This window comes from Plecotus auritus, assembly GCF_963455305.1.
Source record: "Plecotus auritus genome assembly, chromosome: X".
In the NCBI taxonomy this organism is placed as follows: domain Eukaryota; kingdom Metazoa; phylum Chordata; class Mammalia; order Chiroptera; family Vespertilionidae; genus Plecotus; species Plecotus auritus.
In genome coordinates, this window is record NC_137784.1 from 56,571,393 (window position 1) to 56,589,186 (window position 17,794).

Here is a 17,794-nt window from a genome sequence, read left to right on the forward strand (position 1 = left end):
GACAAAAAGCTCATTGATTTTGTGTACTCCACAGTACCTTGCACATACAGATGTGAATATTACTGATTGGCTAAAGAGGGTGTATTTGTCTGATGAGTAAGTTCTTCAAACTACACGCTCCAGGTGCTATTCCTGGAAGGAACCTGGAGATGGTTCTTGAGACTCCAACAGGGGCTTTTCCTTATTATCCACTGTGAGCTCCACCACCCAGATTTCCACAGCAGCAAAATGTGTCATAACATTCTCCAACTCTTCTCTCAGGATAAGGACACAGATATGGATAGCCCAAATAGCCTGCCTGACTGGGAACATGACCTGGCATTAAACAACAGTTTAACTTAATTAGCTAGCACCCATTAATCAGTATGGCCTAAACATCTGCCAGTGGAATCTGAGAAGTCTGTTCTAAAAGAAAAGCTGAGTTTATTCACCACAAATGGGGCACTTGTGAGGAGGTGAGAGAGGGAATGCTTTACCAGTTAAATAAAATTAAGAGGCTGGTGCCCAATTTCCAGGAGAGTTTGTGTACTGTACGTGATTGAAAAAAATATCAATATTAGGAATTTTCTCTGTGCTCATATCCATTATTAACAGTTTGTGAACTGTCTCAAAGAAACTGAAGCAGAACTTAAGGACTTAGGTATTTTTTAATGTGGTCACATGGCTAGGTAATATAAACGTTTTGAATAAAGTAACTGACTTGGCTTCCTAATCAAGGATTTTTTTTGAAATAAAAAGGCTCTGAGAAATCCAAGTTGTTGCCTCCCTTGGTTTATAATAATTTCTTTTTAAAAAATATGTGTTTATTGATTTCAGAGAGGAAGGAAGAAGGAGTGAGAGAGATAGAAACATCAATGATGAGAATCATTGATTGGCTGCCTCCTGCACACCCCACACTGGGGATTGAGCCCACAACTGGGGCATGTGCCCTTGACCAGAATTGAACCCGGGACCCTTCAGTCCACAGGCTGACACTCTATCCACTGAGCCAAACCGGCTAGGGTGGTTTATAATAATTTCTTGCTGATCTGGCAAGTTACCAGAACAAGAGATGAGGTATAAATACTAATCTGACAAAATGTCTACACAGTGGACTTGAAACTGCAGGAGTATCACAAGAGCTAATTTGTTCAAGGAACTTGTGAAGGCAATTCCAATTCAATCTAGAGGTGTGGTTTAGGTAATAAGCAAGTGAATTCATTTATCAATGTTGCACTCCCTTGAGCTAAATGAAATAATCAATTGTGAGGATTTGCAAAGCTATTTGATGGAAATGAAGTCACAACTCAGAAAAAAGTCATGAATTTTGAGGAATATGAATCACCCTTAATATTGTTATGGCTGCGTTTGGAGTGCAAATTCTCAGCATGTCAGTGAGTTAGGAAGCAGTCTGCCTTAATACTGTGGGCAGAATTATCTAAATACCAAAATGATTTTGAAGTTTTGGGCTGAATGACCGAAATCTGAGATGTTTCCATTCGTTTGGCCTGTGAAAGGACCAGTCTTTTTTTCATCAAAGTACTTAAATCAATGGCTGAAGTCAGAATTAAGACGTGTTCAAATTTGAACCTTTAATCCCCATCGTTTTGAACAGTTCAGTCTTTGAAATATAATCAATTTTATATTTACTTGCTCCATCAGGCTTGTAACTGTCCGTTTTTGTAGGAATAAAGTTGATTAAACTTTTGTAGATTCCTTTGGCATTTATGTTATCGTCTACATTCTTGGCTAAGTAATAGACTATACCACTTTGGCAAATATGTATTAGTCACGTGAGTTTCTTTTTAACCTTCCGCCTCACTGTTAAAAAACTTGGGCACTCCTGCAGTAGACAGTGCCCTAACCCTTAGCCAAAACGAAAGGGTTACTTCATTGCGCCCTCGACACAATCTCATTTGTCGCAACGGACTCTGCGCGGAAGGTTACCCGAGCTCTCGTAGTCATTTTGTAGGTGCGCTGCTGTCCCGCTCCTTCCGCGTGGTACTTGATTGTAACCAGAAAGTAGTTCCGGTCCGTGTTGTTTCGGTGGAGGAGCCGTCGCCGCCATTTCAAGACCGTGAGAGTAGATGGCTAACCAGAGTTCCTAAGGTTCGGAGACTGTAAGTGCTGCCTCCACTCAAGCCTCCCAAAGCACTGGTGCGGGAGCTGCTCTCTCACTCCTACCTCTAGGAACGTTGCAAGTAGTGGTGGCATTGCGGGACTCAGTCACACCCTTCTCGCTCTCAAGAAGCTCCAGATGGCGTCTTCCGTGGGCAACGTGGCCGACAGCACAGGTACCGATGTCCGTACTACCTTGGCAGACGCCCTGTTGTTGTCTTGCGCCGTTCTCTGCCTCTCATCCCCTACCTTCCCTCCAGCCATCCCCATGACATCAGTGCATTGCTGAGCTTACCGTCGTCTACCGGCACCTAATGGGGTTTTCCGCTGTCGCCTGCTCCGCAAACATTTCCTCTTGCTTCCCCTGCTCTTTGCTTCCTTTCTTGCTTTTCAGTCTCACAAAGGTCCTAGTTTTCCACTCTCTCGGACGCTTCTGTCACCCGTGCACGCTTAGAATATTTCGGAATGGACTGCGTTGGAATCCCCGTCCTTTCACTCCCCGTCGCTACCGTTTTCTTCCCAAATTTAGCTCATGGCCCTTCCTCTTCCCCCTTTTCATATCCCTCTTCATCCCCTCTACTGCCCTTTCTCCTTAGCCCGATATGGTTCTCTTGTCAATATATGGCGGGGGTGCTATTCTATGTAATCATATCCTCACTTTGCATCACCCAAGGATGAGCAAAAGCTCCTCGGTGTGCTTCAAGTCACCTCAAGAAGAGGGACATTGAGAAGCACCCCGCTGGGCAGTGCCTTACTGGTGTTCCTTCAGTTGAGCAGCCCCAATTTAGATTGGAAATTTCCAGGGGTTCCTTTTGCCAGCGCGCAATTCCACCAGCTGCCCCAGCCTGGATTTCCCACCCCACGCTCCCTCCCCTCCCGCGGGGAACCACACCCTTTCCTTCGTGCCATGGCCAGCCCTACGTCCGCTTCCTACCCTTGGGGAGAAACCACCCTGGTGCTGGTTCTTTGGCGTTGACCACCCTGCGGGCCGAATTCTTGCTTTGTGTTACTTTCTCCCTGTATTCCTCCGCCGCCGCCTCTGGGTCTTCCATCCCCATTCTTGAGCTCGGTATCTCTTTATTCATAGGGTGCGTGTTTTTTTTTTTTTTTTTTTTTTTTAAGTTTTCATCCTGCTTGAAGAGTTTGTAAAGCAACTGGAGTGTTAGCTGCACAAGTGCAAGGCGGTTGCCCTTTTCGACAATTCAGTCGAGAGCATTTGGTACTAAAATTAAGAAAACAACCAAATTATAGGAGTGTCCTTCAGCTGCCTTTCCCTATTGAGGCTGTTTGGGGCGGGCGGGGGAGGGTGTGGGGATTGGGCTACAGTTCTAAGCTTTCCCATGAGGTTCTTTTTTTGTGGTTTTCTGTTTTGTTTCTCAATTGAGATCTGTCCAGGATTTTATTTATTGTGTTTGTAGGTAGTGAAATTAATAACTAGTGTTCCCCTCCCTCCCAGGGATTTTTAAGATTTAAGGTTTGTACTAGTTTGCCCTTTTTAATGTGTGTTATTTTATTTGAGGGAGTTGTCATTTCAAGTGTTAAATAAGTGGCTTTGAAAAGCTGATAATTGTTGAAATAAGGAGCTGAGAAGGTCTAGAGACTTGTCTGAAATGTAATTTTCTAGTTTTGTTAGAGCTATAACCTCCCCCAGATTTGGATGCAAGTCTTTCTGCTTTGTGTTGTGGTCAGCTGTATATTCTCTTCAGGAAATTGACTTTGCTTTCTTGTATACAGATCACTTGTCAGCTCTAATGATTGGGGGAGCTTGTCTCTAATTTGAACTGGTTACTGTGACCTTGGTATAATTTAAAGAATTTGTACATGGTTTCCCATTGTAACCATCTAGTGAAATTCCAGCAATGTATCACTGTTTAAATTAAAGTATTAAGTTGAGACTTAGGTGTTTTTTTACCCTCTGGGCTTTATCATTATGTATCTGAATTAAGTCACTTAGACACTGCAAAGTGCTTTAATTTATTATTCATTCTGTTGCACTTTGTCAAATGGTTTTATATTTTGTTTTCCCATTCTTTAAAAAAATCATTGCAGTGTTAGGTAACTACTTGATTTATATAGGGTTGTTTGCAGTGTCTTAATCCTTTAATGTCAGGGCTCTTTGGAAAATGCCAGTGTTAAACCAGCGTGGATGGGATTTAGCTAATTTGGTTTCATCATGAGTATGGGATGGTAGAGGAGCAATATGATCTTGGTTTCTTTATTTAAAATGTTTGATGACCCCTTTAAATATATTTGCTCTTGACAGATGAATTCATCTTGTTTATCAGCTGTTTTAAAAATAGCACCTTGACTTTTAGTTTTTTTTTCCCCTTATGCTTTTTTCTGGTATTGCCCTTAATATAAACAAATTAAGTTGTGAAGTATACAAAAATGTCAATAAAATTTTGAGTTTAAAACACATCTTGTGTCCCCACCAAGTTAAGAGATAGATTGTTACCAATACTCCCCCCTCCCTGAAATCCCACCTAAAGCATGGGAGAAAGTATTAAGTTTCCCAGTATGTTATTCTGACATTATTAAGCCGTTGTGACCTTGCAAATCATGTTTTGTATTTTGTTTCTATATGTTAACTGTAAGGAATAATGTTTAGTGAATCTTTAGATGCTACTTCTGATTTGTAACTTAAAAATGCAAAGTATTTATAGCCATAAAATTTAATCTTATTTGGAAGCAAATATTTCTATGCACTCTGGGAAAGAAAGTTAATAGATCAATTCTAAAATGTCACTTCTGCACCTGATGTTAATTCGAGAGTATAAATAATTTGCAGAACACTCTAGTGCTTTACATAGTTTCAAGCATTTTCATCTTTAAGTTTAATAGACCATATTTTTACATTTTTTGTTTGCATTTCTAACTTTTTGTTTTCCCCCCTCCTTCCCTCAAATGTTTTGATGATTCTCCAGAACCAACGAAACGTATGCTTTCCTTCCAAGGGTTAGCTGAGTTGGCACATCGAGAATATCAGGCAGGAGATTTTGAGGCAGCTGAGAGACACTGCATGCAGCTCTGGAGACAAGAGCCAGACAATACTGGTGTGCTTTTATTACTTTCGTCTATACACTTCCAGTGTCGAAGGCTGGACAGGTAGGAGATGTGGGGGTACCTTCTGGTGATTGCTGCCTCTAGGTGCTGAGCTTGAAAAATAATACTTAAATATTTGAACTTGAAATGTTTCCAATACTGGGTTTCAACTGAGCCACCAACGCACATCTGTCTTGTCCACTTGTGACATGCTCAGCTGCCAGTTTTTCTCCCTCCTTTTGTGATGGTGGTTATATTATAAGTATGACTACAGACCTTTTCTAGATTTTTCCACCTAACTCTGCTGCTTTCTTAACTCTGTTCAGGTAATAAATATTCTTAGTATACATCTGACCTTCCAGTCTCAACTTTGTAAGAGGTATCATCTTGAGGGACAGAATACTCGGAAATGATGGTGTATATGCTGTGGTAGGAGGTTATTAGACAGTCATTAAGTTATGATATGCTACTTTAGATAATCAGTTGAATTAATCAGTTCTTATATCCTTTTAATTGTCATTCTGGTTTATTTAGACATTAAAAGATGTGTACTAACAAATGGAAAGTGAGACTCAAGCACATAGCATTTTCATTCTTGATCTTAATGATCATGGTTTACAATGCAGCAGTTTGGTAATAAGACTCTAGTAAGAATTTTATCTTATAAGGAAAAACAGCATTCCAATTTTAAATCTGGAATACCTTTTCAAAAGTTGATTTCCAAAAATTTTCCTGTGCGCTAAAGATAATGTTATTGTTACATAACTAGCAATAGCATAGGGTCTTCAAAATTGTTTTGAGTTGTGTATGGGCCATACCTTCTTTCTCTAACATGCATACCCCTGCATCAACACTTTTCGCCTTTTTTAGATCTGCTCACTTTAGCACTCTGGCAATTAAACAGAACCCCCTTCTGGCTGAAGCCTATTCGAATTTGGGAAATGTGTACAAGGAAAGAGGACAGTTGCAGGAAGCAATTGAGCATTACCGGCATGCATTGCGCCTCAAGCCCGATTTCATCGATGGTTATATTAACCTGGCAGCCGCATTGGTAGCAGCAGGTGACATGGAAGGGGCAGTACAAGCTTACGTATCTGCTCTTCAGTACAATCCTGTGAGTACAATTTTAATGGTTATTATTTTCCCTTCACAAAAGCCCAGAAAGAAGTATAGTTTGATACCTCAGACACTAAAATAGGTTTTTGTGTGGAATAAAGTCTAGAGTTTAGAAATGTGTCTACTCAAAATGGTGAAATTGCTTTGATCAGATCTGCATCATGTTTTTAAAAATTTGTTTAGCAAGTTATATTAAAAAGCATAAAATTATCCTTATTGCAAGAAACTCTATTTTTATAGGGCCTGTAATAGTACAGAACATATGACATTGTTTTTGGGGTGGTTTTGATTAAATTTGGATAAATTCTGATTGGTGTTTGCAACAATTAATTGGTTTTCAAGGAATAATGGATGAAGAGCCTTAATCTGTAATATAAAATAGTTACAACAAGATGCCAATATATGGATCAGTGACATGAAAACTAGGCTGCAAAATTCCTTCCTCAATATCCTATTCTCTTTTCTTTCAGCATAATAAGAACTGGTAGAGTTGAGGTGATAGTACACCCCAGGCTTTTGGATAGTTCTTAAATTCTTTTTGGTGAAAATTGCAGATGTTTTCTGGGGACACAAGAGTAAGACTTGCCCTCAGAACTTTTAATGTGGTTAGGGATAGAAGATAGATAGAAACTTAAGAAGTAAGTGATAAAGAGAGGGATGGAAGGAATCCAGAAAATTTTAAGAATACATTTCCAAGCTATGTTGTCAACATTTAGTTTTGCAGCAACCCTGGAAATGGTTTATAATGAACTGTTATAGCTACTATTTATTGAAATTCTACTCTGTGCTCAAGACACTGCCAATTACTTCAGACATCAGACGTTGTTGATCTTACATAATGCTCACAGTGAGTGTTCAAAATAGGTTATGGTCAATTTTACCAATTTAAAAAATCCAGACTTGAGTTATGTAATTTTGGGGGGATTACACAGCTAGTAGTGGTGAAGGGGATATTAAAACCTGAGCCTGAATAAAGCAAACATTCAAGAGAGACGAAATAAAAGATAAAAAGGGGATGATGTGCCCAGAGGGCATGCACCCCTCAAGGCAGCCCCAGTTGAGCACAGTTTGAAATCCATTGATTATATCCTGCTCTCCCTTAACCCCTATTTTACAGGTTAGGAAACTGAAGCTTGATTTAGTAGTTTGCACAAAGATCTGAAATCACTTTTTCTCATGACATCTATTAAGTTATTTTTCAGTTAATTTTGAGAGTGTAAAATTACATTTTTTTTTTATTCAGCCCAGCTGGTGTTAGTGGTTGAGCGTTGACCTATGAATCAGGAGGTCACAGTTCAGTCAGGGCACATGCTGGGGTTTTGGGCTCAGTGTTGTTCAGGAGTCAGCTGGTCAATGATTCTCTCTTATCATTGATGTTTTTCTCTCACTCCCCCTTTCCCTTCCTCTCTGAAATCAGTAAAAATATGTCTTAAAAATTGATTGCTTTTTGTATGGATACAGTGAAAAGTCTCTCAGCCTACCCTTCTTGGAGGTAGCCAATGAAACCAATTTCTTATGTATTCTTTCAGAGATATTCAACACATATATATGTAAATTTGAGTGCATTTTGTAATTTTTTAAAAGGATAATTCGCATTTTATTTGTATCTGCCTTTGACATGTACAAAAACTCTCAGCTCCCACCCCCTGCATTTTGTAATTTTTATTACAGTACTATCCGGCTAATTACCCACCAAAAATGTTGGAGAACCCTGTTGTATATGCTGCCACTAAGGCTTGGACCCTGTTCTTGCCAAGGCTCAGAGCTCACTTGTGCACCTCGTTGTCACAGTTAAGTTCTTTATTAATCAGGGTTGGTTTCACCCTTCACTTGTTTATTGAGTGTAAGCTCACGTGTGCCCTCTTACACAGCTGTGGCTCCAAACATCTTGAACTTTGATCTCCTTGGCTCCGGTTTCTAGTTACCTACATGTGTAGCAGAGCTTTGCTGCTCACAGAATACTAGACTGGAGTATGATGAGGAGGGAAAACTGAAGTGGGAGACAGAACCATGCTTTTCAATATCTAACTTGTTCATAGGAAGTTTATCATTATGCCCTTCCAGAGAAGTAAGATATAGCATTAAAATAAATCATGGGACTGCCCATTGAAGGCATTGAGGGAAGGCATTGAATAGTTAAGCATTCTCATCTGGTCCAGTTTCTACCAGTGGAAAGTGCTGCTTTATTTCTCTGTCTTTGCCAGTAAGAATGAAAAAGGGATTGTGCAAACTGCCTTGATTTCACCTAAATATACCATAGTGATCATGTTTTAATGCATTTCAAGATATCTAGTCTCAACTAGATTTACTGTCAAATGCCTTTGTCATTTCAGTACTGACAGAATCTTGAGTCTGTTCCTAAATTGTGTTCTTGTTGGCAATGCATTGTTGGCCTGAATCATAGATGTATTTGGCATTCTATGGAAAATACTTGAAGAAACTCAGGTTATTTTGGTTTTGCAAAAGTAAAATGTTAAAAGTAGTAATCTTGGTAACTTGTTTTCAGCAGTGTTTACCTTTTTTTTATTTTGGTTAATCCACACCTGAGGATATTTTTTCCATTGCTTTTTAAATTTAAATTTTATTTTTAAAAAATATATTTTTATTGATTTCAGAGAGGAAGGGAGAGGGAGAGAGAGATAGAAACATCAATGATGAAAGAGAATCATTGATTGGTTGCCTCCTGCATGCCCCCTAATGGGGATTGAGCCCACAAGCCGGGCATGTGCACGTGACTGGAATTGAACCAACTGTTCTATACGCTGAGCCAAACCAGCTAGGGCTTCATTGCTTTTATTAGAGAGAGTAGAAGGGAGGGAGAAATGAAGGGAGGGGGAGGGAGAGGGGGAGGGAGAGGGGAAGAGAGGGAGGTTGGGGCGGGAGAGAGAGAGAGAGAAAGAAACAGAGAAACATCAATGTGAGAGAGACACATCAATTGGTTGCCTACCACATGCAGATCTGAGACCCGGCCTGGGATTGAACCTGCAACCAACCCAGGTATGTGCTCTTGACCTGGAATCGAACCCAAAACCCTTTGTTATAAGGGTTGATGCTCTAACCACTGAGAACATGGGCCAGGGCAGTGTTTATCTTTTTAAGTTAATGGTATGTCAGTTTAGAAGTTATTAGTTTAAACTTGATTATAGAAATTACTTTTAAGAGAGCTGTTTTATATTTTTACAGTTTGAATTATCTCTTGTAATGTTGGATGATTTAATAATTTCACTAAAATTTTAGTCCATTGTATATGAAGGTGCTATTGTAGCTGATGATTTTTCACATGATGGCTCACTAAAGCTGCCCATACCTTGTGATCCCTTTTATGAATTATGTGTAAAATTGTCCTTTGTAACATGGCTATCTATAATCCTGAGTTGCTCTAAGTAGCTGTTTCTGAGTCTATTGGTTGTTAAACCATTGCTTCTTATTTGACTGTGGATGCATAACACTGAGAGCTACAGGCATCCTGACCATCATGTGTTAGTCATGTTAAATGTTACTATCATGTTAATTTTATTGTTGCTAGCTACATTGTAGCAAACTATATATTTCTATTCCTCTCTGCTCTGCTGTTTAAATTTGCCATGCAAGTGTCATATTTAAACAGAAGTGTGGTGCATGCCAGAGGATGAGGGGGGATGAAGGGGAACTAATATATGGTGATGGAAGATGATTTGACTTGGGTGGTGTGTAGAACACAGATTTTGTAATATAGAAATCTGCACCTGAAACTTATATGATCCTATTAACCAATGTCACTCCAATAAATTTAATAAAAAAATTAAGTAAATATTTGAGTGCTTATTGTTTGTGCAGTGCTTTGTTAGGAGATGTGTTGGGGGGAAAGTTGTGGATTATACTATGAGAGAATATCTGACCCATAAAAGATAAAAGGTGTGAGCTCCTTGGATGATTATCGTTAGTACTAATCAGAAGATTTTCTTGAGTGGGTGCTTAAACCTAAGCATTCTGTAGGAAGGAAGGTAAATAGCAGTAGACTTCCTTAGCTGAAGTGGTGAGTCAAATATTACGAAGTGAGTGAGGTAGAGGAAAGTCATTTGGAAGATTTAGAATGAGTAGAGAGGCTGAGGAGTTTGAATTTAATTTGATAGGCCAGTGGTCGGCAAACCGCGGCTCGCGAGCCACATGCAGCTTTGCCGCTCTGTTGATTAATGAGTTTGCAGACCACTGGACTAGACTAAATGTTACCGTGTAGTTGGAAGCTGTGAAGATTAGGCAATTGTGGCATATTGTGTGCAAAGAGGTAAAGGATAGTATGAGAACTGTAGGTTTTTATCAGCCTGATTTTACTTAATGTGTACATGTATATATAAATGGTGGGGGTGGAGTGGGGTTCTAGGAGGAAATAGATGCTATCTTAGGAGGGGTGGATATGCAGGACATTTTTACTCATTTCCATCTCCTTAACATTCATACTATTTTCCCTTGTCTACAATGCTCTCCTCCTTTGTCCATTAAAGTCCTACTCATCCTTTAAGGCCCAGCTTAGATTTCTTTTTGAATTCATTTCTCTAAAATTCTTTACTATCTTGTGGGTGTTTAATATGCCTTGTCTTTCCACATAAGATTGCAATCCTGTCTAGGGTAAAGATTCTGTTTTCTTTTCCCTACAATTCCAGGCATATTATTGAATTGAATAAAGGTTTGCATAAGAGATAATAACCTGGGAATGGATAGAATTGGCTGGGTTTGAGAAATGTATTCTCTTAGCAGACACTTTTGATTTAATAAATGAAGCAGAATTGATGTCTTAGGTTTTAAACATTTCGGAGAATAGTGGTATCCTTGACTTTTCTAGAAATTAACTGTTCATGCATAAGGTTTAGATCCTCAAGTGGGAGAATCAGATTTCACTGTTATATTTAATACGATATGTTTTACCTTTTTCTAAAACTGCTTTATTGGTTATCTTACAGCAATCTTGAAGAAAATCAATTTTTAACTATGGTTATTGTGCTAATGATGGATGGATCTAGATCAGTGGTCGGCAAACTCATTAGTCAACAGAGCCAAATATCAACAGTACAATGATTGAAATTTCTTTTGAGAGCCAAATTTTTTAAACTTCTTCTAACGCCATTTCTTCAAAATAGACTCGACCAGGCCGTGGTATTTTGTGTAAGAGCCACACTCAAGGGGCCAAAGAGCCACATGTGGCTCGTGAGCCACAGTTTGCCGACCACAGATCTAGATGATATAACTAAATATAGATAGATACACTTTTAAGACGTGGATGGCAGTTATCCAAGAGTTAATAGAAACTAGAGGGTAAAATTATGCAACAGTTGGCTATAATATATAGCCCATTAGGGTCATTGTTAGAGAATTATTGCAAGATTTATTATTATTACTCAGAAAAGACATAGGAATTGGTAAAAGTCCAAAGCTATATATAACCACAGTAATCTGGTGTAGTAGGAACCTGTGTGAACAGATCAGATTGTTAGTCATGGTTTGCAAAAACATAGGATAACCTTTAAGTTTAGGAGGAAAATCATACAAAGTAGATAGGGAGTTATAGAATTCGTTACTTCTGAGAGTATACTAGTAAATAGGGTTAAAAGTTCTTAGACTGGCCCTAACCAGTTTGGCTCAGTGGATAGAGCGACGGCCTGTGGACTGAAGGGTCCCAGGTTCGATTCTGGTCAAGGGCATGTACCTTGGTTGTGGGCACATCCCCAGTAGGGGGTGTGCAGGAGGCAGCTGATCAATGTTTCTCTCTCATTGATGTTTCTAACTCTCCCTCTCCCTTCCTCTCTGTAAAAGATCAATAAAATATATTTTAAAAAAAGTTCTTAGACTGCCCTGGTCAGGTGCCTCGGTTGGAACATCGTCCCCTACAGGAAAAAAAAAATTGCGGGTTTGATTTCTGGCCAGGGCACATACCTAGTTTGCAGGTTTGAGCCCTGGTCAGGGCACTTGTGAGTGGCAACTGATCTGTTTCTCTCACATCAATGTGTCTCCCTCCCTCCCTCCCTCCCTCCCTCCCTCCCTCTTCCCCTCTCTCTTCCCCTCTCTCTTCCCCTCTCTCTTCCCCTCTCTCTTCCCCTCTCTCTTCCCCTCCCTCTCCCCCTCCCTCCCTCCTTCCCTCTCCCTCCCTCCCTCCTTCCTTCCCTCTCCCTCCTTCCCTCTTTCTCCCTCCCCCCTCAAATCAGTAAAAACATGTCCTTGGGTGAGGATTTAAAAAAAGTGCTTAAACTCATTATGGGAGGATAAGTCTGTAATAAGATCAATGATATGTATAATGTTTTGAGAATTAGTATCTGCCTTTTGTGCTTGAGGTCACTGGAGACAATTCTCTCCCCAGACACCAATCATTGCTTGATGGGCAGACAGATGGGTCAGGGGACTGACCCAGTATGGCCAACCATAAGGGTGTTCTGTAGCAAGCTATTCTTTGCTGGCTGATTTTTGGTTCACCTGATGGATGATAACAAACAACTGTTGGATGGTAATAAACAACTGTATCAGTAAAATTAATCACTTGATTCTAATCATTTGCATATAGAATGATATATGTGATGATACTTTAACACAATTGACAAAATTTCACTTTCTAGGATTTAATTTAAGGCTCTTCCACCCATGGAACAGTTTGGAATGATAAACCTACTTCCTATTGCCAGTATCTCTGCTTGTTGATGGATAGATTTGATTGACAAAGACAAACAAGGACATATAGAAATTTAAACTCACTGTTCTGATGTTTCTTTTCATACAATGAATGGACTGGTGAGGCAGATGACTAGCAACACAATTATGCTGCTAATAAAAAGCAGAGTCAACTGCTTCTCATTAATTCACCCATTCAACTCTAATGGCACTTAATACTAATGAGTAATCTAGTGGCAGGTGCCAGGATTGAAGCTTTGATTGGATAATCCTTTTTTCTAACAGTGAAATGAAGGCAGGGTTTCTAAATATGCCTGATAGCATAGGGGTAGGTTAGCTGATAGCTAATCATGGCTAAAGACTCTTTTTTTACTGGGGAAAATTTTTGGTATTTAATATACACTGAGTGGTCAGATTATTATGACCACCTGACGTTTGTAGGCAAATTAGCTATAATTTCATGCTGAAGTTGCTAGAGGGCCAGGCCATTATAAATAGGGAAGCAGGTTGTTTACCACGACAGTAGAAGTGATTTTTTTCTGAAAATATGGGTAAACAACGCGATTTAGCAGCCTTTGAACGTGGGATGATTATTGGCGCTCAGAGCCATGGAGCGAGTATCAGCAAAACAGCTGAATCTGTTAAATGTTCAAGAGCAGATGTTGTTGAAGTGTTTAAAGACTGGACTGTCAGCCGAAAATCTGGGTCTGAACGTGCGAATTGTGGCCGTCAGTGACTAGTCAGGGGTGGGCAAACTTTTTGACTCGAGGGCCACAATGGGTTCTTAAACTGGACCGGAGGGCCGGAACAAAAGCATGGATGGAGTGTTTGTGTGAACTAATATAAATTCAAAGTAAAGGAGCGGAGGGGAGAGCAAGAGAACCCTCTGCTCTTTCGGCTCCGCGGGCCGGATAGAACAGCTGAATGGGCCGGATCCGGCCCATAGGCCATAGTTTGCCCACGGCTGGACTAGTCAATGTTAGGGCAGAACGGAGAGTGGCAAGACTGGTACAAGACAACAGAAGGGCAACAGTGCATCAGATTACTGCAGATCTTAATCAGGGATCCTCTCAAATGATCTCTGAATGCACTGTTCGCCGTACACTGCATCGTATGGGATATGGAAGCCAAAGGCCTGTTCAAACACCTTTGCTGTCTGCAGTTACCAAGATAAAAGTCTCCAATTCGCACAGGAACACAAGGATTGGACAATCGAGCATTGGATAAAAGTCATGTGGTCCGATGAATCACGTTTCCAGTTGCATCATGCAGATGGTAGAGTGAGAATTTGGCGGAAACAGCATGAAAGCATGCATCCCACATGCATGAGGACAACCCTTCAAGCTGGTGGGGGCAGTGTTATGGTTTGGGGCATGTTTTCTTGGCATGACTTGGGCCCTTTAATTCGTGTGGAACAACGTCTGAATAGCACAACATACCTAAGTATCGTTGCTGATCAAGTTCATCCTGTCATGTTGATGGCGGATCCCAATGGAGATGGCTTCTTCCAACAAGACAATGTGCCATGTGACGGTGCTCGTATTGTGCAGGAGTGGTGTCAAGAACACGAGGGAGACTTTATCTTGCTTAGGTGGCCCCGACAATCACCAGATCTCAATCCCATTGAGCATTTGTGGGACGAAGTTAAAAGAGCCATCTGGCACCTGGTTCCACAACCAACAAATCTCACAGAACTGGACAGTGCTATTCATCAGGCATGGTGTCAGATTCCTCGCATCACTTTTCAACATCTCGTGGAGTCAATGCTAAGAAGAATTGCTGCAGTATTGAAGGCAAAAGGTGACCCAACGAAGTACTGTGGGGTGATCATAATAATCTGGCCACTCAGTGTATAGGAGTGATTCATTATAACTGTGAATAAAATAGTTGAGCAAACATTTGATTTAAAAAAATGTTTTTATTGATTTCAGAGAGAGGAAGGGAGAAGGGGAGAGAGAGAGAGAAACATCAATAATGAGAAAGAATCAGCTGCCTCCTGAACTCCCCTACTGGGGATCGAGCCTACAGCCTAGGCATGTGCATGTGCTCTGACCAGGAATCAAACCATAACCTCCTGGTTTATAGGTCAACACTCAACCACTGAGCCACATGGACCAGGCTGATTTTCTTTTTAACATGACTGACATTTGGGGAGAGGAGAAGCTATAGTAAGGCCCATAGTTTTTTATCTGAAACTGTTGGGAGCAAATGTATTTCAAAAATCAGAATTTTTAGGATTTTAGAAAGATAATACCATACATAAAACTCCTAGGTGGGTCTGGAATAGCATCTTATAGTAAAACACATTTATATTTCTGCAGCAAAAGATATGAGTATTCACACTTAAGTGGGATCAATAAATTCTGTAAATTTGTGCCAGTTTTTGTCAGGCTTAATCATCAAATGAGTTTTGGAACGTTTTGGAATTTGAAATTGAGGATGAGGGATTGTGGTTCTGTACTTATATTTGTCAAGCAGTAGCTTTAGTTGACAATAAATTGACTGGAAGCTAGATGCATGAAAGTTATTTCAAGATATTTTTTAGTTGAGAAAGAGTATAATTAATGACTGTCTCTGGGTTTCTAGGATTTGTACTGTGTTCGCAGTGACCTGGGGAACCTGCTCAAAGCCCTGGGTCGCTTGGAAGAAGCCAAGGTAGGTGTTTGATAGAGCACATTTAAACCTCAGTGTTATGAAAACTTGTACTTTTTGCCAAGTCTTCAACTCTTCATTGAGCTGTCTTCACAAAACAGTCTTAAGAAACTGAGGAAAACTGACAGCATGAATCGCCTCAGACTAGAGCAGGGCCAGGCTTTGGCATATCTGTTCTAAATCTGGGGGTAAAGCAAGAACCTGAACATCTTGGAGCCTTTCTGCTGAGCTAGATCATCTTTATAACAATGGGCTCCGACATGATCTTTTGTGGGAATAAATAACATTCCTTCAAATCTGAGGCTTGCCTGCTGGTGACAAGCAGAGCACCTGTGATTTGGCTCAAGACTCCTTATGATGCAGGTGCCATTGAAAATGCTGCTCTTCTAAGTCCTTTGTGGCTTGTAAGTGGAGAAGAACTTCATCCAAATGTTACCCTGTAATACTGGCATTTAAAATCTTATTTAACCTTCCTCCCTTCATCTTCCTCACCCTTTTTACAGTGGAAGAAAGGCTGTTAAAATGATTGCAAATTAATAATTGGAACATCCTGCCCCTTCTTGTCCCCACTCCTTCCACCAAGTTCCTTTTTCCCTCTTTTCCAATCCTAGTTGTCTACCTTTTCCCCCTCTTCCTTCTTTTATTCCTCCCTACCTCACCTCCTTACAAAAAAAAAAAGTCAGGACAAAGCTGGTTTGTTTGGGAAATGGACTGATCGAAAGAAAACTTGCCAAAGTGGAAAGGTGGCTTTTAGCATTCTGTGTTACCAAATAATGAATTTGAACACCAGGTTGGGTTATTAAAGCATTTGGTATAATTTTAAATTAAATTTATAAATGAAATTGTCTTGTTACAAGCCACCTTACGCAACCGCGCTGCAGGGGTGAGGAGTGGGGAGAAACCAGAATGCTTCTGAAACTCCCACCTGTTGCTCTGAGCCCCACGCGCATGCTAATGCGTGGAGTGTATGCGCAGCGTAGCTGTCTGTTTGCCTGCTTTATCCAGGGAGGGAGAAGGCTTTTTAGTATCTCATGTTCAAAGGCACTAGTTTTAAGTGCATAGCTCATAAATTCTGCTGACACTTCGGATTAACCTTATGTAGGTTAATAAATGAATTATAATTGATTTCAATCTTAGCTGATAAATCCAATTGGTAATTTATAGAACAAATATTTGATAAGCTCCTATTAATTGTTACCCCACCAAGCGGACAGCTAACATGAATTGCACTTCACTGCAGCTTTAGAGATCGGTTTAGGCTGAGACATTGCGCCTGCCTTAGGTTGCTGACTTCTTTATTTCAGAGCTCTGGAGACACCTAGTTTGAAAAATGTTATTCTGTTTTTGTGAGAACTAGTGAACAAGAAAATACTCTTGAGTGAAATGCAATGTATTTCTTTTGTAATCAGTGCATTTGAAAATTCAAGCCAGCATATTCCTAGTAGATGGAAGCAAATTTAAGTGTCTTTGTAGAAAATGGAGAGCCTTTCTTCCAGTAAAAATCCCTGCTGTATGCAATAGCCCTGATTAACCCTCTCCCTTCTGCATGTTTCCCATGTTACAGACTTGAGACTGTCCTCATTCCCATATGTAATAGACATCCAAAGAATTTCAATTGCTTTGTTGAACTTTTACTAATGATCTTGTTTTTATTTTCTCTCTTGTTTTTGGTTTTTCACCATTGATATTGTATTTAGAAGGTTTCAGGTGGGTGAAACCTCCTATTCCATGCGTAAGGTGCCTCGCTGAAGGGAGCTCGAGGCCTGGATCTAGGGCAGACACACACCTCCTCCTCTTCCAGCAAGGAACGCACCGAAAAGTCACATGATGAGAAATATGGTAACGGGTTTGTAACTGCCACAGCAAAACAATTTGCCTCCATGCCTGAATCTTCTGTCTTGTGGCTTCAGAAACAGCTTAAAATAATTTTATTTACAAGCAAGTTATGTAAGAGAATGTTTTAAATTATAGCCACAATTCTGTCAAAGATAAGTAAAAGTTAATTGATATTAAAAATTATTAGATAATTTACTAGTAAAAGCTTCTAACTCTTCTTGTTGTTCATTTTTTTCCTTTTTTCTTCTTTGTTTGGATTGCAGCATTCTGCTCTTCTGATGATGCGCTGTGACCCTGCAGTAGCGCAAAGGCTGCGCAGCGTTAATGCGCAATGCGTGCAAATGAGCCCCTGTGAACGGTTGACTAGATGAGTAATCTGATTGACTGGCTCCCTCAGTCCTATTCTGTAGCCTTTTTG

The 17,794-nt window shown here is 40.1% G+C and overlaps 1 protein-coding gene across 3 annotated transcripts in view; it reads left to right on the forward strand.

Annotated features, from left to right (window-relative positions):
- Positions 1-2,003: 2,003 nt before the first annotated feature.
- The window catches only part of OGT (O-linked N-acetylglucosamine (GlcNAc) transferase), a 63,464-nt gene continuing 47,673 nt past the window's right edge, over positions 2,004-17,794 (forward strand). Inside the window, exons 1-4 of one of the 3 annotated variants that reach the window (XM_080653748.1) lie at positions 2,004-2,273; positions 5,052-5,202; positions 6,010-6,253; positions 15,475-15,543. In XM_080653748.1, coding sequence (XP_080509874.1) covers positions 2,237-2,273; positions 5,052-5,202; positions 6,010-6,253; positions 15,475-15,543 — 501 coding nt within the window. In that variant the 5' untranslated portion in view covers positions 2,004-2,236. Of the gene's footprint in view, positions 2,274-3,061; positions 3,186-5,021; positions 5,203-6,009; positions 6,254-15,474; positions 15,544-17,794 lie in introns of those variants that run through there. The other 2 variants (XM_080653747.1, XM_080653749.1) reach the window with 2 other exon arrangements.